The sequence below is a fragment of the Triturus cristatus genome, chromosome 4_1, assembly GCF_964204655.1.
Source record: "Triturus cristatus chromosome 4_1, aTriCri1.1, whole genome shotgun sequence".
NCBI classification, from domain to species: Eukaryota; Metazoa; Chordata; class Amphibia; order Caudata; family Salamandridae; genus Triturus; species Triturus cristatus.
This window is the reverse complement of record NC_140585.1, coordinates 430,721,717-430,744,594: the sequence shown is the minus strand read 5'-3', so window position 1 is coordinate 430,744,594 and position 22,878 is coordinate 430,721,717. Positions and strand designations below refer to the sequence as shown.

Below are 22,878 nucleotides of genomic sequence, written 5' to 3'. Positions count from 1 at the left end.
TCTGTTTTTTCCTTCCTCCAGAGGCGTTCATTCCTTTTGCAAACCTTACGCAAAAGGTTGAGTTCAGGGGTATACCAGGGTGAAGGGTTAACTCTCTTGGTGTGTTTCAGAGAGTTGATTTTAGGCAGGGTTGCGTCAAGCGATTGGGTGACCCAGGTGTTAAATTCCTTGTCCGCTGCTATGGTGTCTTGAGAGGGGTAGGGAACGTGTTCCCTTAGTTTGGCTGCCCATACGTCTGGTTCCAATTTCTGCCATCGTCTGGTGTGAGTTCTGGTTTTGGGAGTTTGAGGGGGCGAAATGTTGATGTCCCATACGAAGGGGACCAGGAAGTGGTCAGTCCAGGGGAGGGGGATGTGATCAAGGGTTTTCAGGTCTGGGATGTTTGAGAAGATGGGATCGAGCAGTTGCCCTCTTTCATGAGTGGCCTGTGGGTTTTTTAGGTCAAGGCCGATGGAGGTGATGTCCTGTAGCAGTTCACAGGCCTGCTTGTCGACCGGGTCCAAGAACTGTACATTGAAGTCTCCCAGTAGTAGGTAGTTGGTGGAAGACGTACATTTAATGGAGGTCTGCTCGATGATTTTGTTCGGAAAGTCTGCTAGATTGCCCGGGGGGCGATATACCAGCGATCCAGACAGCGAGGTAACTGGGGAAATTTGAATAGCGAAGTGACAGCTTTTGTGTCCCTTGATGTTGCCGTCAGATATTCTGCAGGTAAAGTCGTCCTTGAGGATTATTGCTAATCCACCTCCTCTACCCTCTGGTCGAAATGTTATGCCAGTATCTAGTGAACTCAAAACTGTCAGATCCCAGAGAGTTGGGAGAGACAGCTGGGGAATGTTTGAGAACCCAGGTGTTCAATCACCATCAGGGGGAAGATTTCAAGAAAGAGGCGATAGGCTCAAAAAACCTAACAAGGGAGGTGGTAAGCCCATCACAGAGACTCCCGCTGGACCCAAGAATCCTAAACAGGAGGAGAGGTAATCCCATTGCCACTCTGACAAGCAGAGGCAGGGGGACCCTAGGCTGAAGAAGTATTTGGATTTCAGGGTGTGCTTTGACTGTCAGCAGTCAGCTCACTTCAAAGGTAACCCACCAGTTCCAAGAAGGTGGTTAGCACTAGGCTGTCCAGTGTAGCCACAGAGGGGGGACTACTCAGATGAGGAGGTCCTCATTTTGTTGGGCGACAGGGCCAGATGGTAGGCTAGTAATACCCGAGGGTGGGAGTAGACACTTCTACTCCATTCAGGGTTCCCTGCTATTGGCCTACAAAGACACATGCCAATCACACTATAGTGAGTGACAGGTTTGTGTCCCGAAATATGTATGTGCCAGAAGAAACAAGGAGAGTAAGGGTAGCCACATGTGAGGTCACAACCAAACCGGTAACCATAGTGCCCCTAGATTCTGAGGGTATCAGTGCAAACCTCCCCTTGGATTGTCTCCTGGGCAATGACCTCCCAGAGGTTGGTCTGATCCCAAGTGGAAAGGTTGCCGAGGGCGCCTACCCAACCCAAAGTTCCTGGGGAGCCAGTCCTTTTAGTTAGGAAACCAGGTTCCCAAAAGAAAGGAAAAAAGAAAAGTAAATGTAAGCCACTCTTAAAGAGCGTTCTAGTGGGCCCAGTGTCTTCTGTCCCAGTAAGGGAGAAACCCAGATTTGGCAGTGGTGAAGCTACACCTGATCACAAGGAAGTCCTGAGCAGTCAGGCAGCTGTCAAGCAGCAGGGTGCTGCCCCTGCAGTGACAGAAGGGAGAGTGTCAGTAGGGTGTCTGCTACAGGATGTGGTAGCCAGCCACTCTAAACAACAGGGGAGGTTCCCGGAACTCACAGTTGCCCCTAAATCAGCTCAGCTACCCGTCAGTGGAGATGTAAGAGTGTGGTTCTGGATTTTGACAGCCGTCAATAGCCTCTGCTGAGTCCTGGCCTTCATGGCAGCACTGAACTTGGCATGGGAGGCAGACCCAATGGCCAAAAGTTGACCCTGTTGGTCATGGTGGGGTTGCTCAAGTATTGGGTAGCCTCTGTGGGTAAGTTAGGGGTTGCCATAGCCAATTTAGAGGCTGAGGAGGTGGGTCTCACTAAGGGGCCTGTTACTGTAGAGATGGGTCAGCTTCCCAGAGGAAGTGGCATTGGCATGAGAATATACGGCAGAGTAGGCTCTGCAATTGTACCGCTGGATTCTTAATTTCCAACCCCGCCTGACAGACCAGGAAAACCTTCACAGAGGTGGGCTGTGTCCCCTAGGCTGTTGGCTGGGGAAGGGGGTCTGTGTGAGAAATCAGGATCTGTTGGCCGTGTTCCCCCTTATTTTTGCCCCCTTTTCGGCCATTAAATGCTGGTTTTCTGGCTCTGACTGTGCCCTGAGCTCTGATAACCAGACCCAGGGCCTGTGTTCTGTGTAAAAAGGTATATTGTCTAACTACATTTGGCTCTTACAGACCCTGTAAGACCCTAGTAGATAATAGGGCTAGGAAGATTCAACCTACCTATAAGTCCCCAGTATATAATAGGGTAAGTAGGTTTAGAGGCTCAGTAGGTTTCCCACCCTAGGGTGTGCCATGCTGTGTTGTCTTCGAGGCAGACTATCTTTAAAATTAAATTATATGCAATTTCGACATTAGATTTAAAAGTCTCAAACTACCTTTCATTTACATATGTCACCACTGAGGTGTATCCTAAGTGCCCCAGGCGTGTGGTGCCTTGTAACTATAAGCAGGGTTATTATAAAATATGTTTTAAAAGCCCTAGTGAGGGGAAAACTGCCAGTTCCGTTTTCACCATTGTATTGAATGGCTCCATAGGCTAACATTGTAATATTTTATTTCATTATAAATAATGTTACGAGCCATGTAAAAAATATACTTCAAGATATGAAATTAATAGCTGAGATAAATCCAACAACTTGCCACTGATGGATCTGTCATAACTATTACAGGAAAGAACTTATTAAACTTTGTTTTCTGTGAGTCAAAGTCCAGCTTTCCAGCTGCTCTCTCCTGATTGGCCAGCCTGCCCTCAGGCTGTGCCAGTGCTGCCTGATGAGGTGTGAAGTGTCCTGTTAGAGGACATATGATGTTCTGTGACTTTTATTCTAATATTCGCATGAGATTTCTGGTACCCATCCTGAGAGGAAAGGGTTTTTCTCAGGTTTGACCAGCGTTAGTTTTTTTACAGTCATTGAGTAACCCTGGTGACATTTTTAATATTGCATCTTTTCTCGTAGCGGCGGTGAGGTTAAAGAAAAAAAGAAACTTGATGATGATTCCTTCTTAATTAACAGTTTATGGACTATTGGTAAGGGGTTTTATCCTGTGATAGTGTTTTAAATATTAAGCTTAAATGAACTGCAATATTGTCTGTGTATTTTAATTATTATGTTAAATGATCTGTAATATTGTTTATGTCTGTTGTTTGTTTTGTACTTTTATGATTTTAACTAATCGAATAAAGTGGATTGACTGACTGACTGTTAGAGGACACAATAGGTTTCCTGCAGGCGAAGCAGTGCAAGCTGCAGAGGAGATGGCAGGAAGAGGGTGAGGGATAGACAAACTGGTCTTCAAAGGGAGAATGTCACTTTTGGACAGCACAGCCCCACTCCCACATTCTGTTTTTTCAGACACACAGGAGCCTCTGTCATTACAGTAGGGAGAGGGTTGGAAAGGGAGTATTTAGGAAAATTTGCCATACCGGTAGGTTGAGTTAGCCTGATCCAGCTGCTCTGGAGAGAATTCGTCCATGCTGGATTTTGAAAGAATGATGCATCATGGGATAGGAATATGCCACACTTTGGAGGAAGTGGTCATACACCTGGATGACCCCTTGCTTGGTGTCCAGAAACCAGGGATAAATATGGGGGGCTGCATAGCTCCTCATATGTAAATGTAAATGTGTTTGTACTTATATAGCGCACAGCTACCCCATTTTGGGGTTTCACGGCGCTGTACTCATACCGCTAGGGAACCCTTCCTGGCTTTTCCCTGTGAAATGTCCACTCCTGGGCATCCCCAGAGTGAAGCCAGGCATCCCAGCGCTGTTGGGGCCGTTGTGGAGATTAAGCAAGCTATTGCCCAGAGTTGCAGCGTGGGGCCCATGATTAGAATAGGCACCGAGGCATGTAATCAGGTCCGAGGAATTATGAGCCCAAGACCCGCCGAGACCCGCCGAGACGGGAATTGAACCCTGGTCCCGGGCCAGACCTCTGCATCAGCGTCTGCTGCTCTAACCATTGAGCCACACTTCTCCATATATGCTGCCTGAAGAGAAAAGAATAAGGATTACCCCGCTTACTCCCTTGCCTGCACCAAGAGGACTGCACCGGCTGCAGGACTCAGCACCAGAAGGACTTTGCCTGACTCTGAAAGTCTAAGGAGTAGAGTTACTGCAAGCTACAGGTTAACAGAGTCCACCTGCATCATCTCCACTGAGAGTCTCACCCTGGAGTGCGTCCAGTGGACTTTTAATGATTTGGCCAGGTACATTGTGGGAATTGTAGTCCAGACTTCCCAAGCACCATCTAGGAGATTCCAGACCCTTGCATTAGTGTTTTGAACACTCTGAACTCTCAAGAGGAACTTCAGGAAGAAGTTCCAGAAGTGTGAAGCACCTTTTGGAAAAAGCTCCATAAGGTGACCGACCTGACGTCAAGAGTCAAGTTGGCTACCTTCAACCACGACCCGGCTTGGATTTCAGGTTCGTCCTGCTGAAAGCTCCAGACATCCAGGATGTGCCCCCTTCCGAATTCGGCCTTACGAAATGCCTTGCTCAACGTCGAGGGAAAAAGCTCCAGAAAAACGACTAAGTGTGAAGGTAAAATTTTGACCTAGGCCTCCCTCTTGGTGTATCAGACCTGGGCTGCATCATGGTCGACCTCAAACTTTGACCTTGTCCACTCAAGCGCAACCAGATGTCCCAAAGTGGCGCTATATGTTTTTAAGCACTACAAAGTGTTTATTCTTTAAAAAATTCATATCTCCAGTTTCCTACATTGGATTTTTATCGTTTTAGTGTCTATTTGTTCATACAAATATAATCTATTTTTATACATTGGAGTTGGATTTTTATTGTGTGTTGTGTCTTGCTTATTTAATGTATTGGTGTTTTAAATGCTTTACACACCTGTCTCCTAAGTTAGACCTGCCTGATTGTTGCCAGCTACCAACGGTTGAGCAGGGGACTAATTTATTGAGACATTGACTGACCCTTTTATTGTGTTTGTGGCCATATTACTAGTGGTAAGTAACTACTTATCACTACTAATAATCCATTTTTTAACACTAACAAAGTGGTGCTTTTAGGAGCTACCTAACACAGAATCTTCGTATTTTTGGTTGCAGCATTCCTTTTGGAGCCCAGAAAAACGATATATTAGAAATTCCAGGCTTCAAGAGAGAAATAGCAAGGAAAGAAGCCTTCACGGGCAATGGCCACATAATCTTGAACTCCATTCATCTTTCACTCAAAATACTGCCAACTCTCCAACTCTTCAAGAAGGAACTCAAAAAACTAATGTTTCATCACTTCTCATCTCCTGAATAGCTATTTTACATATTGCACTGCCCTATTATTCCCACGGGGGCTCCATTCTCAGTAGTTAGGAGATTACCATTTATCACAATGTATAGTCATTCTTTGTCATGGGCAGGGGCACAAGGCCCAGAGCCCTTCCATTTTCTGTATAAAACCCAAAGCTTTTTGTTTTCTGCATATAATATTTATTTTGCAAGCAACTAATGTTTTATAAAGAGCCTTTCACATATGTTATATCAGTTCTGTTAAGCGCTCTGCTAGCTGTGTGCAGGTCTAGTTCAAGCTGTACAAAACCCTTTAATAAATGAATAAATAAATAAGGACTTTTTTAGCCTCTGATTAGGACATTGATGCATCTCATCAAAACGTTTGAAAAAAATAATTAAAGGATCATCTCAAACTTTGTAAATTAAAAAAATATATAAAAATGAAAAAATATAATTATGCTCCAAAGTGTTGGTTACCAAACGATGGCAAAATGCACATAACTTGCATAAATAGTAACAATAATAATCATAAAAATAATATTAACAGTAATATTATTAGTTTTTTTATATAAATCATTTAGTAACCATTTGAAATTGGTACTCATTTTACCTACTTTTGAAGGATGTAAGCCTGAGTGAACATTGCAGGGATTTGAATGAAGCAAAACAAACAACTAGCCTAGAAGAAAATGTTGTGAAACCCAGAAACATACAGTATTCTGGCAGCTGACTGTTGATGATGGCTTGAATGATACAAGTTGCAAAATGTACACCTGATATCAGTAAGGGGGATTGGGAAGGTGCAAGGTAATTAGGTATGAATGCCCACTGCAGTCCAATAAATCACATTTTAGTTAATGTTGGATATATTTTCTATCCTCATGAGTATCAATATCATACTGTGCTCCCTAAAAGACTCAACGCGCTTCTTCTGCTGACCTATCAATTACAACTTTCAAGATAAGCATCCCATGAAGCTAGTTCATTTACCCATAGTGTGACAGTTTGGTGTCATTGTAAACAGTCTAGCACCATGGAGGTTTAGAAGAGAAAACGCTATCAAGTATCAACCCAAATTGCAGGCTTGAAGTGTAACATTTGTGGGAGGAAATATTTTTGGAAAAACAATTCTTGAGTATCTGAGTGGGCAGAGTCACCAAATATTTGACCACTCAGACTATAGTAAAACTAGTTCAAGAGGTAATAATTCTACTCTACTATTACATTTTGTCTTTGTTTACTTCACAGATTAGTCTCACATGGGCACTCAGAAGGTCTAAGTTCAAAAGTAGCTAAGCAGACCATTGCTGACTCATTTCTTTAATGCAATATCATTAATGCAAGTCCTATACAATAAAACGTGGGTTAAATATAGTTTAGCTGGAATGGAAGTTATCAAAAATATGTATGCAGAAAGTCTACTAAAGGGTGGATATGCTGGTATGATTTCTTTCTAAACTACCTGAAGGAATTATTTCTGAGATGCTAATGTATGCCAGGCTTTTCCTCCTAAATAGTAGTAAACACATTTTCAAAATTTATTTTATGCAGCAAACAGCTTTCAATGGGATCAAATGCCTCTGGGTCTAAAACAAGCCATACTGATGTACTAGATCTTGAAGACCATTGGAGACATTGAAGACTACAGTGTAACTTTTTTTTATTTGCTCCTTATTAGTTGTTTTTACTGGCCACTTCTTAGTAGTGTTATCTCCTTTACCTTCTCCATGGTTGTGCTTGATTTCTGTGAGAGAGAAAAGGGAGGGGGATCATTTTTGTACTAACTGTTCTGGGAACTTATTTTGGTAGTCTGACATGTTTGGTGGCTATTTTTCCTACTTTGGGAGAGCTAGAGGTGCTATTTTTGGGTTAGTGTAAACTCTAGCTGCCAGAGAATAACAAGACACCTGATGTATGAATTCAGAGCGAAAGGCCGTAAAGTAGGATCAAGCCGACAAGTTCTGTAAGGTATTGTCAGCCTCCACTTTGACATTATTGCGTGATGCTGAGATGGATGCTAAAACCATAAACAACTGGCTCCGACAGACTGTGGATAAACTGGCCCCAATTACAGAATGTAACTCTTGTAGAAGAGTTTCCTTGGTGCCTTGGTTGTCTGAGACCCTAGAACCAGGAAAGAAACTCTACAAAGGGTCTGAGAGGCATTGCCGCAGATATTACAATGAAGAAGATAAAGCTGGCTATGCGCCGACCCTGAGACAAAACCATGCTACAGTTAAAGCCATCAAGAAAGCCCATTATGGTGAGAAAATTGAGACCGCAGAGAATCAGCCTTAGGAAATTTTCAACATTAGAAAAAGATTCCGTGTCGCTACTGCTTGTTATAGAAGTTTGCCTCCTTCTTTAGAATTGTGTGAGAAGCTGAATACTTTCCTTCCAGATAAAATTTTTAAAAACCAACTCAATTTCCCTTCAACAGCTATGAGCGGAGAATCCCCCCAGTTGTGATTGTGGGGGATAGGAAATGTTTACTGCCTCAACTCAATCCTATCACTTAAGAAGATTCTAAAGTTGCTATCTGCAGCATTAAATCTGTCTCTCCTACTGATCTGTGCCCCATTGATCTGCTGGTCGAGGGGTTGGATGTGAATAACCTGGTGATGTACAAGTTACTTAACGATTCACTTTCTACAGCTGTTGTTCCTTTAGCTTGGTAGCAGGCTAAATAACTTCCTCTCTTGAACAAGCCTTCTACTAATCCTAGCATTTTGGCTAACTACATACCTACCTCATTATTATCTGAGTTCTTAAATGTTCTGAAGAAATTTGTATATCAGAGGCTTTCTAATTTTTTAGAGACTAATAGACTCCTTCATCCTAGAAAGTCTGAGTTTCGGCCTAATCTGAGTACCAAATCCGCTCATTTGGGGGTGACAGAACACATCAAAGGAACTCTATTTAAGGGTAGCAAAGTCATGCAGATATTATTAGATCTTTTGGTGGCATTCAATACATTATCACACTTTCTGCTCCTCCACCACCTACAGGCCATTGGCTTAAATGGCTTAGCATTGATTTTTGGAGAGTGGAGGCCAAGAGGTTTGGACGTCCCCTTTCTTATCAGGTACGAAGGCTCTAGAAGAATGGGTGCTGCAGGGCTCTGTCTTGAGTCCTACACTCTTCAATATCTATTTGACCCCTTTGGAACAGCTTGTAGAATGTTTTGGCGCAAAAATAATTTTGCATGCCGATAACATGCAGCTGCTTTTCTCCTTTAATTAAGGTAAAGAGATTAACTAAGGCCTTAGTAGGTTGTGTCCAGTAGTAGTTTTCAAATGGATGCGCCAGAATCAGCATATCGGTAATACAGATAAGATGGTGGGCTTCCTTTTTGGTTTTGCTCTTCTATCCAGTGGTCCACATGCTGGCATGAGAGAGCCCCCCCCCATGGCCTTTCAAACTGATATGGTAAAAAATGTGGGGATCAAGTTTGATAACCATCTCCAATTTCAGCCTCAGGTTTTGGCATTGGTGGGAACTTGTTTTGGGCTTCTCCGCACACTAAAAATATCCTTGCATTTTCATCCCTTACCTGCTAGAAAAATGGTGGCTGAGGTCTTAGTCGCTTATAGGTTGTATTAACCTAATGTTCTATGTCTTGGCCTGCCAAATTACCTGATTAAAAGGCTTCAGATAGTGCAAAATGCGGCTCCACAGCTTCTTTTTAAACCACCGTTAAGAACTGCTGTTTAACCTATCTATATCCTCTTCACTGGCTCCTAGTCAAGAAACGGATCCTGACCCATAGAGTCTTGTATCATATAGGCACTCAGGGGTATATTACAAGAACTTCCACTAACTAGCATTAGCGTTAGATAGCGTAAATATTTGTAACGCTACCTATGGCTAAAAACTATTGCCTTGGTACCGACATATTTACAATACATTGCTACAAGGCGATAGTATGAGCTACCCATGGCGAAAACTGCCGCTAACACTAGCATCAAGGCGATACATTTTTTGCCGCTAGCGAGAGCAAAGTGACGAAAGGCCAATTAGAGGCAAAAAAACTCATGTCAGTCAACCCATCGTCACTTTTCTGCCCCTAGATGCAAAAATAACCTATAAGTCGACCACCAATGATAAAAATAAAATAAAAACAATAGAATGCAGAATGGAGCAGCCAGGGCCAAATTCAGTACAGTTTAACAACCCCCTCCAGCCCCCCCAACAGCCAGGATGACCAGCCAGAGTCCCAGGGGAAGAGCAAATGCAGATTCAGGGCTTCATTTATGTAAAAAGGCGCGTCGCTGGGGAAAACCGTGATGCATCACTTTACATAGCCAAAGCCTGGAAGCGCAGACAGTCCCCGGGGCCTGTAGTGAAGGAAGTGACCTGATTAGGGTCACCCGGGTCACTCACGACCACCTCTCAGCCTTCCATACAAATGAAGAGTCGGTCAGACAGTAGAGAATACAAACCAATATATTTATTCAGATACACTCAAGCGGATCTCAGTCTGCCCAGTTTCTAAAGATTGCTGCAGAGGGACTGACTTTAGCATACATTATGTACAATTCAGAACCAATGAAGGCACGCCCATAATGGAATTTTCCAGGCAAATGCAGTTAAACAAAGAAGTACGAAAGTATAGTTTTCGATTCTGGGGCCAGGCACACACTATTTCCTACCCAAGGTCACTCTGTTCGTGCCCGTCCCTGGACTAGTGGGAGAAAGTGTCTATCTAGTGGGAAAGGTATGCGCTAATAAGAACAATGTATTCATCAGTACAGCAAGGACCAACCCTAGAGAAACTAAACATACCACAGGCTGTTTCTAAGACGAAACTAAGGACCTGTTTCAATCACGGTTCAAAATGGCGGCCAAACATAAAATGGTGCTGTGAATGCTAACCTACATAGAATAATTCACAGACATACCAATGAAAACATTTTCATTCCAACAGTAGGCCTAGCTGGGCCTGTGTCTTAGACCCGAAGTGTGAGGTGGAGGTGCTGTGGACTTGCTGCGGCCTGACGGTGGAGGCGGGACATGTTAGGACCAAGCCCTTGGGCTGTGGCGATAGACAATGAAGTATCGGCGATCACCCTTACCTGATAGTGAATTCTGGCAGATCTCATGAAGACACGTTGCTGACCTGTGTGAGAAGACTGCCTGGCGCCCCTTGGAGCTGTGATTAGTAGAGGCACTCCTGCGCACCAATGTAGGAAGGTCTGCATCGCATAACATGCCCACCACTACACCGGGGTGCATGCAGAATATTGCCAATGGTGGGCTGTGCCTCTCGCACCACAAGCCGGAGGATGTGGTGCTGCCTGAAAGCTGTGGAGAGTGAGGCCCCTGAGCTGCGCCAGAATTTTGTGGCGGGAGTACTGCATCTTCATGCCTAAGGGGCTCTGTTGCATCACCTGCATTGGGAGATTACCCAGCAAACTTGGCACCAACTGCTGTACCCAGGCTTGTGAAATTCCACCTGGCTGAGTATCCTGCTGGCTGAGTCACAGTTTCGAAGAGAGTGCAGTGGATTTAGCACCGGTGTCAATGCCGGGGTGAAGAGAAGGTGGGACAGAGAGCAGAGGAGGCCTGGGGGTCGTTTCGGGCCAAGGCCTAGCACTAGTCAGTGGTACACACTGTGCCTTGAGCAATCCCTGCACTGCGGAGGATGCACATTGCTGAGGACACCGCACAAGACTGGTGGGGGACTCCATCAACTGGCTCAAGTTGCTGAGATCTGCCATTGTTGGCAGCGGGTGCCAGGGGCATGGGGACGGTTCGGGCCCAGGCCCTTGGGTATGCAGCTTGATCTGCTGTTACTTGCTAGGGAACTGGGGAACACGGAATCTGGTCGCCACTGTTAGATCGGAAGACACAACTGGGTGGTGCTGACTTTCCTCGCTCCCTGATAGTGAGCTTTTGGGTGTCACTTAGTGGACTTGCTCTTCCCACAGTGCTTCACCATCTGGTAGCTGCTGCTGGTGTACCCATCTGCTCCTGCTGGTTTCCTCTGACCCAGAGGTCAGGTGTTCAAGGCCCTCCTCCCCCGCAGGCTCCTGCCTGCACCTATTCATTGCACCATTTTCTTGACGTACTTACAGCGTGATTTTTGCACCAGGTTTTGCCGTATTTACATAGTGCCATGTGTGTCACCTTGTAAAGCCCTACACCACATTATACTTCCATCAGGTATAATGTATGCAGAGTGGGCGTTTACCGGCAACAAAGCCTTGTAGGATTTTCTCAGTGAAATCTTTGCGATTTCACTGGAACACTTCTAGGATGCCTCTGCGTCAAAACCTTATCCCTGCCTATTGGCAGGCAGAAGGGTGATGCAGTGCTATAGGGCTTGGCCTGCCCCATGCCTTGCTGGAGTTGCAAAATGCTGGCGACACAACTTCTGCAATGAGTGACTTTAGTGCCAACAGATATGTCTGGATTCCGGACGTATCTGTCATCCCTGATACATGGAGCGCAGTACAGTGTATACAGCGCATCCATGGTGTCGCAAGGAGGGCGCAGTGAAAAGTGTTGCATCGCTGTTTTATCACAGAGATGCTACACTTTTCATTAATGAGGCCCAGGAATGCGCCCTATCTTATTGATAGAGCGCATTCCTGCCCTTCTGTTTTGTCGCAGGGAAGCGCAGCAACATTCCTTGCAGGACTGTCCAGCACAAAAACCTCTGAAATGAGGCCCCAAGTGTTTGCACCAATTTTAAGACCAGCAATTTTCTGTTCTTAAAAACTGCCTCTAATTGGACTTGCAGTTCTGGGGGTTTATTGACGAATGGGAATTTCACTGTAAATATCGTGCGGTGTGGTTAGCGACAGTTTTTTCACAGGAACGCCTACCTTGCACCTCATTTTCGTTAAGTACCGCTAACAGAAGTGTTGATCCTGAGAATTTACATTTACGGTGGGAAAGTGCTGCTAACTGCAGTTAGCGGCACTTTGTAAATAAGGCGATAAAAAAAAGCCGCCGTAACGTCAAAACATATACACCACAGCAGCATTAGGCTCTTGCAAATATGCCCTCAATATCTTGAAACCAGAGTACGCTTCTACTTTCCTGCAAGGGAGCTTCGCTCCTCCTAGTTAGCCTTGGCGGCGGTGCCAGGAACGAGCGATCTAGGAAAGGTAGTCGATCTTTCTCTTTTCTGGCTCCCTATGCCTGGAATGGACTTCCTGTTGAGCCTCGTCTTGAAGTGTCAGAACCGATAGTTAAGAAAAACTGAAGATATGGCTCTTTTCTCAGGTTAATTCCTTGCCCTCTAGTCTTAGCGCCGGGACACTCTTTGAAGAACCTGTTGCACATTGTAAATTCCTGTTCATTCATTGGGGAGAAAAAATTGAAAAGTAAAATTATATTTTTGAGAATAAGACTCTCATATAGATGGAATCTTGAAATGGTTATATGATGTTTATTTGAAAATTTAAAAAAACAAAAGAGGAGAGTGCAGGTGTTGAAAAAATTTGGGGTGTTGAGTGTTTGGCCAGGTCCTCCTGCCAACCACCCTATGCATAGTGGGGTTTGGGAACACATGGGTATTGGGGACAGGACCTGGCCAAAGGCAAAGCCCCATGACTAACCCTGCTGTGCATGGCTAATGGCCATGCGTAGCAAGCGCTGGCCACACTCGGTGGGATGGGCACAATGGCTGGCTTTTGGCTAGTCCCCACTGCACACAGGCAAAGGTTATGCGCAGCAAGTGTTGGCTGCATGTGAAGGGTTGGCTATTGGTCCAATTTAGATTATGATTAAAAACAGAATTTCACTGAAAAAACGAGGTTAAAGTGATGTTATAGTTAGGTATTGGGATGAGAAATGAGCTAATTTACAAACCAAAAATCTACTGAAAACACCAAATTAAGTCTACTACCTGCACTTTGCTCCTTCATCATGCACTGCTTATGGCCTGTCATTTTATATCACCCATGACATGTTAAATGACCTCCCAAAGAACTCTGTAGGAAGGAAACGCTCACTCAATAATTGTAAAAAAGGCTCTCCAGTTAACTGTAACTTGTGAATGTCAGAGTTGTTTAGTTTAAAATGTTCTGTTACAACTGCCATTGAGCCCTAAAATGGCTCTCACTACATCTTTGTTGATGTGGTGGCAGCCAATTAGTTCTCAACTCTAGATCTGTGTGCTCCACGGATCCTCTGCAGCATGAAATATATATACATTTTGAACTTTAATGGAAAATTGCATCGAGACAATGCATTTGGGACAATCCTTTTTCTTGGCCCCGCTTGATGGATCACTCCAAAGTTTTCCAGGAAGGAGCTGAGATGGATGAACTTTTCCTTTGGAAAGGTTTGTGAACATTCATCACACAATGCCAAAGTTATTAGCAGACCAAAAAATGCTTTTCCAATGGAAACATGGTCCTAACTATAACCTACCTCCAGTAGGTCCCACACAGCTGGATTCCTAAGAGTTTGTTGGAAGCCATGTCCCCTTCCTCCACTACTCTGCAAACGCGCCTCCTTGTGCACTGCTGGTTGGGGAAGAAGTCCACTTTAGTCCTTAGGCCCTAAATAGTAAAGTAGAATTAATTCCCCAAGCAGCAACGCACCAGGAGGCATGCTTGCAGAGTGTTTGAGAAAGGGGGTATGGCCTCTGGTGACTTTCTGGAGGTTTTGTTTTCTTTTTTTTTAAGGGAGGGGGACTGCCTGGGCCTGGACTTTTTTTTCTGATTTATAGGGAGGGAGACCATGTGGCCCCTCCTCCCAGGCCGAATTTCGGCCCCAGGGACCCCATCCCCCGGTGCCTGTCCTCCTTGTTTTAAAAATTGCGGGGTGCAAGCGGCCCCTCATCCTGGGCTGATTTTGGCCCCAGGACCTCATCCACCAGGGTCTGCCCCTTTTAATTTTCTTTATTTTTTTTAAAAATGGGCGTGGGCTGTACGGCCCCCATCTGGCTCTGGGGACCCCAAACTCTGAGGCCTGCCTTCTCTACTGGTGCCCAGGTACCTCTCAGGGCACCCAGTCTTTTTGGTGGGGACCGCGGGGGAGCCTGAATGCCCCCGCGGTCCCTGTCGGCTCTTCATATCCTGCATTAGCCGGCATTGCTTTTGAACAGACGGAGCTGTTAACATGCAGCTCCCTCTGTCCAAAAGCAATTGTGCTCTACTTCATTCAAGCAAGAGTATTTTCTGATGTCGCTTGCACAAAGAAGAGCAGAGTTTGCTAAGGCTTAATAATCTATAATAATCTATAGAAAACAGCAATGTCCCGGGCGTGGGCACCCCAGGACATTGCTGGAGCCGGTCCTGGGAGCTAGCGGTGCCCAGGGCATTCTATGGCTCCATGAGGTAGGCCACGCAGCCCCCCTCCTTTCTTTATTTTTTTTGCCCTGGGAACGTGGTTGTCTAAGGGGTTGCGCGGTATCTGTGAGGCTCCCCCACAATTTTTTTAATTAAAGCCAGGGCTTTAAGTGGGCCTGGTCTCACTGGGTCTGAGCACCTGCAGTTTTTTTAAGAGGGCTTCTATCGGGCTCTGTTTTGTGCCCTGGCACAGGCGGTCCTTTTTTTTTTTTACGGACTGCAGTGACAGCAGGCACATCGATGGGCGCATGGTGAGCATTGTAGAGGGTGGGAAATCCTTTAAAGAGTCATTTTCTCTCTGGATCTCCCTGCCCTTTTTGAAACTCAGGAGCAGTAGCATTGTCGTGGTGTCACCAGGACTTTAAGTGGAAGTTTTTTCAATATTATATACAAGCCATAGCTGCTGCTTTTTTTTATCTTATGCAACTAACAGCCATTTACAAAGCCAATAGTCCTGACCTGTAGGTATGATGTGACTTGTTGTATCATATATCTGGACGCAATGACAGAAACAGCAACATACAAGTTGGGCAGCACACTGTGCTAAACACAGATTTTTAGCTTTCGTGTTTTTAAGCCACGCCCTTAATTACACTGACCACGCCCCTTTGAAAGACCCCCCCAGTTTTTTCATCCCACTTACAGCCCTGATTAAAGCCCTGGGGAGGTGGCAGCCTTCTGGGCCTGTGGGGAGGTCCAAGGGGCCCACATACATAAAAAAATAAGCCTCAGGAGGTGTTGGTCCTCGGGCCATAATGAACCCCAGAAGGGGGAGCCCGTGCACCCACTCTATTATTAAAACAATGCCCCCGGTACCTGGCCCTCCCAGGGCCAATAATGAATGAAGAAGTGCTTTATTTGTTTTTTATTCAGACAAATCTGTGGACCCCACCAAAATGTTTGAAAAAAATGCTTTTCTGGGCAATGGAGGGGGTTCCCAGTGCAATCCCCCCAACAGGCCTAGGGGGTCAGGGTGTATCTACCCGTCCCTTTGTCTTTTTTTGTAAATTTTTGGTGGGACTCAGTTCAATTGATTCCCAAATTTCAGTAGGGTTTCTCTAGGCTGTTGGGCTCCCAGATGTCTATATTTTTCAAAATTAAATATCTCTGAAACTACTGAATGGATTTACACCAAATTACAAAAAGCACTGTTTTTGGAACATCCATCTAGCTTTCTTCCAAATTTGGTGTAGTTCCGTTCAGCGGTTCGGGGTATAGTCGTGTTCAAAAAATGAAAATCCCCATTGACATAACATGGGGAAAATACATTTTGCAACTCCCTTTTTTCTCAGCCCCCACTTGAAGAACCACCCCAAAACTTTTAACACAGCAGTTGAACCCGAAAGGGAAAGTTTTGTGAAAATTTCATGAAGATCTGTCAAGTGGCTCCACAGTTATTGGCAAAACCAAAACCACTTTACCGCTTTTCCCATGGCAACATGGCTCTAACTATAACTACCTACTGGCAACTCCAAGTAGGATATATACATATATATCTCCATTAGGGTCATTGTCGAAATTGCTAAGTTAGTATGAGCTCTGCTGCCATGATGCTGCCTTTGCGCACGTTACTACATGTCTTTATTTTGCAACACTCTGTTTGTGCTTTTCACAGGAGAACTGTCTGCTTTTCGCGTTCTCTGCTAGTTCCTATTTAGTCTGAACATGATGCGCAAGTTCGATAAACATGCCCCTTGTTATTCTGTTCTGGTCAGTCCCTAGCACCTAGACAAAACATCCTAAACACAGCTCCACTGCTGGGAAATCGTGCTTAGATATTACGGGGATGTATGTTGTTCACACACACACTTGGAGAAGAGACATTTCCAGGGAGAAGAGCTATGCTGTTCCTATGATGTAAAAATCCCTTCTAGGCACTAAGGCATGGGGTCTGTTGACAAAGCCCAGAGATCTTCCTTTATTTAATAAAGCTCAACCTGACCAAGGGGAGGGCAGTTAGGCCTTATAGTCCTTTTTCCACTGTCTGTATATGATGACATCCCCCTTTATATTCTATGGAATTGTAACAAAGTTAATTGTTCTGAGTTTAGGTATTTCGCTGCTGGTAGTGGCACATATACTGCATTATAGAGCACGATAGTTAAAATAAACATTTTGAACTATACAGTGACTGACAATCCTTATTGTGGACAAGTACAAGTGAGTGAGCGAAAGGGTATGTCTTGCAGAGAGAGTCTGGAGTGTTGTGTTCTGGGTTATCTAATCATTTGTAGCTTCGTGATTATGTAGGAGAATGAATGAGACACTATAGCTAGTCGGTTTTGGGATTTTGGGTACTAAGATGGTCGGAAGGTACAACCCCTATACACCGAGGTCCTGTTTTCCTGCGCATAGGTCTGTGTATATGCAGAATCCCTGCAACATGGCCCTACCAATGTTTGGTCTGGTTCTTATCTACGAGACTCCAGAGGAGTGCTTGTGCTTGTCCACAATTCCCTCACTTCTGTTTCCGGAGATGGTTGTGAAGGTGTTGCCACCTATATTGCGATATTTTATAGGTTCTTCAAGCATGAATTTTAAAAGGTCTTTTCTCTTTCATATTACTCCGTTATTGCACTACCACACATAAGTTGTTGTTCTCTATTGTTGAATATGGCTGTTAATATTACTCCTCTTAATCGCGCACCAGTCAAGGCATATTTGACACAATATGGTGTCCCTGATGCAGGTGTTTCGCTTATCTTTGATGTAGAAGCGGATGCAGCATACCGCTTCGAGGTATTTTATTCTTGGGTCACCTTTCCGGAAGTCGATGAAACAGATTATAGACCTTATAGATCTCTTGAGGTTCCGCTTACAGCTTGGCAACACCAAATATGGTTTAATGGCACCCTTCCTCACCCGATAAAACTGGTCCGTTTAGGCCCCTTATCGATAGATGGGGCAAAATGGCCTGTTTTGGCTGGGTATACCTCGCACCCAAATTATCTTAATGCTACAGTTGCAAAGCTCCTTGTATTACATACTTCATTAATATGTATACATAGAGCTGTCATTCAGTTCATGTCGTGTAACTTCCAGGTGAGACCACCTGGCATAGCTGCGCAACCACGTGCACCTGGTGGTGTAGCCATCAGTCCCTTAATGGTTAATTCCGTGATGGGCAAGCATCCACAAAATAAGGATGAACTCCCTTATTGGCCTGCCGAGAAGTTTGGACAACTCGAAAGCTGTTTTTCCAAATACCACACTTGTGGAGAAACACAGGATTTTTACCATGAGCCTGCCTAAAGGCCTGGTTCCCGAATTAGCTGATTGTAACACTTGGGGTAGAGTGTTTGCAGTGGTGTATTCGATGTGTTTCGGCACCCCTTGAACGACCATTCTCCCTTCTATGATTAAACGTGTTCAGGATGAATAAGGGGCTGAGACGGCCCTGGAGTTGGGAATGAGACTGGTGGGTGTGTTCGATATTGTTTGCGATATGATCTTTGCAAACGTTAAGGGTGATGCTGTAAGCTTACAAGTAATAAACAAAAAGAGTAACCTGACCTGCTGTTTGAGAAATGCTGTTTTGGAAAATAAAATAGTCTACGACCATCATCTTATTCGAATGGTCTAGTGCAATTTAATTACTTTATACAGAACAGCCATTCTAGTAATGACACATTATGTAACCATGTCTTATCAAAAGATACACTGTTTCACCAATAAAAAAATACATTTTTGAAACATAAAACAGACATTGTTGATGCTAGAAAAACTAATAACTACATTTTAACCAGTCAAAAATAATTCAAACCATTACAGCCAATTGTGTACATAAATTCATCATTTTTAAACAATTAACTAGAAAGGCTGTAAACCTACTGGGAATACATTTAAACGTCTAGCTGGCATGAAGACATTTGAAAGAAAATGCTCAACATAGACATATGTCACTTTAAGAAACCCAGTAGGGGTTAAACGCTGACGCGTTTCAAATCCCTATCACAATTTGAGGACTCTCTTCAGGGCCTGTGACTGGAATATTGCGACTGGAAATTCAGGGTCTTGCGTTCAAGTTTTCTTTCAGCCGAAAGTGTTTATTCCAATGTTTTCGAGGAGAGGGTGATCGATGGCAGTGATCCGTGCTTATTAGCTGTAAGCATTGTGGTTTCAATAATTGTTCCGTTTTTGATACAGACTTGAAAGTTTTCCGCTGTGTGAATGATTCCGGTATTGTGGCAATTTGCTCTACATGAAACAAAATTGCTGTTTATCGTACTCAAAGAGGATTCTCGGATGCGCTGATAAATCGCCGCTTCAGTTTAACGATTCAAGGCGCTTACAAGTGTCACAATGCTTGGAGGCTGTTGCTGACTCAGACAAACACTGCTAATTACCGAAGATTATTGCTAAAGCTTATAAAACCATAGGACGCAAAAGTCTGGGAATTAAGCCTTTTACTCAACCACAAACGCAGGCTCAAACGCAACAAAAAGCCCAGACTGATAAAGATGGTCGCCCGTTCTTTCCTAAAAAAAACTGGAAAAATAAAAAACACGGGCAGCAGCGACAGAGACAGGGTTCGCGTGCAGGTTCACCGATACCTGAGTCTTCTGAGCGTACTTATGACTTGCGCGACCATGCAAAAATTAAGACTCCTGATAAATTTCAAGTCCCTGATCAGCGCTCTCCTCATTCTTCACAGGACACATCGGACTCTCAAGTTGGTGGTTGGGAACACCAGGATTGTGGCAAACGTCTGACCACACAACAGGGACGGGATCAACCTCGACAGTTTGACATTAAAGAAAAACAAGAGGATCTGCCTTGTTTTAGAACCCTGTATCAGAAGAAAAAAGTTGCTGCTTTACCAGCAAAGTATGCCTCAGATGGTGTGAACGCGTCTTCTAGATTGGACATGGGCAGTGACTCTGCTCAAAATCGCAGCGGAGGTTACCATAGTGCGGGAGGCACTCCATCCTTGTCTGGAGGCGAGAGCAACTGATACATTCATTACAGTAGAAACAGCAGATACACGAGTTGCCTCCGGATAGACTCTATGAAATTGTCTTCCAAATTGAAGGGGATATACAGCGTACAATCAAAGTGGCTTTTTGGGAAAATGTCACCTCTTCATATGACATTTTATTGGCAGATGCAGATTGGCCTCCACTATCAGCTGATGTCACGTTTATCTTTGATCGTGCTTTGCAGACACAGGAGTTTTTACAGTATGAACATGTTCATCCTCCTCCGTTGTCGTTGCTTCCTTAAAATGAGTAAAATTTAATCATTTATACCGATGGCTCGGCCCAACCGGCCACCGGTTCCAAACACACTTATTCAGTGGCTTGCGCCATAGTGGCTGGTTCAATTGTCAATGGAGAATTTAAGTCCTCCAAAGTGCATACACAGGCACTTGGAGACTGTACAGTGCAATTGGCAGAGCTGCATGCTTTTGTTCTTGCTATCGAGTTTGCTGATCCTAATGTGAATACTCTCATTGTATGCGATTCTTAGTACTGTGTTCAGTCTTTTATTGACAACTTATTTTTTTTGACTATTGAGACTCTAAAGGCAGTGCAATAGAGCATAAAATGCTTTGGGTTCAAGTGGCAGAACTTAAAAAACGTATGCTACTCACACAGGTTATATATACCCCTCCTGTTACATCCAGTAAGCCCCACACAGCGGGGTGCTCATGTGAGGCCTCACCCCCTTTCCCCACCACTCTGCAAACACACCTCCTGGTGCACTACTGGTTGGGGGATGAAGTCCCCTTGGATGCTGAGGGTCCTTGGGGGCCAAGAACCCCTCCTCTTACCTCTAGTAAGTCATACTGTGGGATTGCTGAGAGCTCATGGAAGGTCCTCCCCCTTTCTCCCCCACTCTGCATATGGTTCATCCTGGCACAGTACTGGTTAGGGGATGAATTCCCCTTGGATTCTGGGGGTTCCTGGGGGCCAAGAACCCTCCTGTTATCTCTAGCAAGTCCCACACAGTGAGATGGCTGAGAGCTCGTGGGAGACCACCCCCCCTTTCTCCACCATTCTGCAAACACGCCTCCTGGCGCACAAATGGTTGGTGGATGAAGTCTCCTTGGATGCCTAGGGTCCTTGGGGGTCAACCCCTCCTGTTACCTCCAGTTAGTCCCACACAGCAGGATTGCTGAGATCTTGTGGGAGGCCCTACCCCTTTCTCCACTAGTTAAGATATAGAATTTATTTTTAAACGTAGAAATGTACTGAAAAAAACAAAAGTTACAGGAACATTATAGTTAGAAAATAGAATATGTTTTTAAAATGTAGAAATTTACTGCAAAAAAACAAAGGTTAGGCTCAGATTTCACTCATTCAAAAGCATTGAAATTCAACAGTTATAGTTACCTGAGCTAACTATAACTTACGCCCCTGTAATATCCTGCTTATGACCCCACATATTACATCATTGATGACATGGTCAGTGGCATAACTGATGACATCCCTGATGACATCTCAAATTTAAAATGTCTGTGTGTGTGTATATGTAACACACACAGATTTTAAATCTACTAGTCATGTTAATGGAAGTTCTTCATTAAATGAGGGCTATAACTGTACACACTGATATACATGGGACTAAAGTGGCAATGATTACACCTTCATATGTCTGTTTGATCAGTTCTATAAGTTCATGAGTTGGGAATGGCATTGGTTATTGAAGAGGAAGACATGAAATATTACATGAAACATAATTCTAGGTGAAGCATAAATAAAATTGCATCTTGAAAGTATACTGTTGCAATTGAAAATATATAGGTATTACTATCTAATACGAATTATTCTTATGTTAATAAACTAATTCTGTGTAGTTAAAGTCATGTGTAAAATAATCCTTTAAAAGCGGAGTGTTTTTGCAAAAACATATGTAAATTATAACTGTTTGATTAAAAAAAATGTTTCTGTTGGCACCTATCTTAGACAGGCCTATCATGTGAAAAGTGTAAATACTGTAAACATGTTATATACTCAGAAAGAAATATAATGTATGCTCAATTAATAAGTTACCAACATGTATTATTTACTTACAGTGTTTATTAGGTATGCAGAGGAGTAGCAAACATATTCATGTTCCATTCTCATTTCTTGCTAAAAACTAATTTCTCAGTGCATACCCTTGCTTCCCACATTGTCATTTTCTAATTAATTGGTGAACCGCACCTTAAATTACATATAACTTGTGCCTTTCAATGTAGTTTTAGCTGGTGGATTCCCTTAAATGGATGTATGATTCTAAAGTCTAATATTTCTAGAGTGCTCTTAAGACATTCGCATCATAGACATTCATAAGTTATTATTTAGAGATTTCTGATTTGATGAACCACATGCACATTATATATGCCTCAATTATGATTTTCCACTTGAGGATTGTAAAGGAAAATCACTAATAATATTCAAATATAATGTTAAATTATTATTTTGTCATAGTGATGTTTCCAGAACTGTTACACATGTATAGTGACATGATGATAATGTTGTCCCCTTTCCAAACCCAGCACACAACATAACTGCTGAAAGACAGATTATTAACTCATTACTTTATCAATTAATTGTTGTTAGATTACCTGTAGAAAATGCTGTTTTCTTATGGCACTTCGTAAATTCTATATTAAAATATGTAATTAAGGCATGAATGTAATCGTTTCTCTGAACTTGCAGACAAAAGGCTGTTGTGAATGATAAATCCTCAATCTTGACGGTATTGAGGTCCACTTCCTGCTTGAAAACGAAAGGACAAAAAAATTCATAATTAGTAAATACTGTCCGATTATGTTGGATGTAATGATAAGTTAAAAAATTGATGTTTTACTGATATAGACCATATCCAACATTGAAAACATTAGTGGACAGTTACACCAATTAAGTGTGTAACAAGACATTGTTTAGCCTGTTGAGAATTTCCTGGCTACTTTTTTAGTTAAAATAATAGCTTATTTCAGCACATTAGCAGATCTGTAGTGCAAGTCCACTTATCGGGTTTATGTTATTCATTTATTTAATGCAATTGTTCTACTTTCTTTTGTGCAAGATAAGTATGATTCTATTCAATGTCTTATTTCCTATCAAAC

The 22,878-nt window shown here is 43.5% G+C and overlaps 1 protein-coding gene across 2 annotated transcripts in view; it reads right to left on the bottom strand.

Annotated features, from left to right (window-relative positions):
* PRMT8 (protein arginine methyltransferase 8) overlaps nt 1–22,878 on the bottom strand; it is a 759,198-nt gene that overhangs the window by 203,165 nt on the left and 533,155 nt on the right. For both annotated transcript variants that reach the window (XM_085650561.1, XM_085650562.1), the window contains one exon: nt 22,375–22,525. In XM_085650561.1, the coding sequence (XP_085506687.1) occupies nt 22,375–22,525 (151 nt within the window). The remainder of the gene's footprint in view (nt 1–22,374; nt 22,526–22,878) is intronic.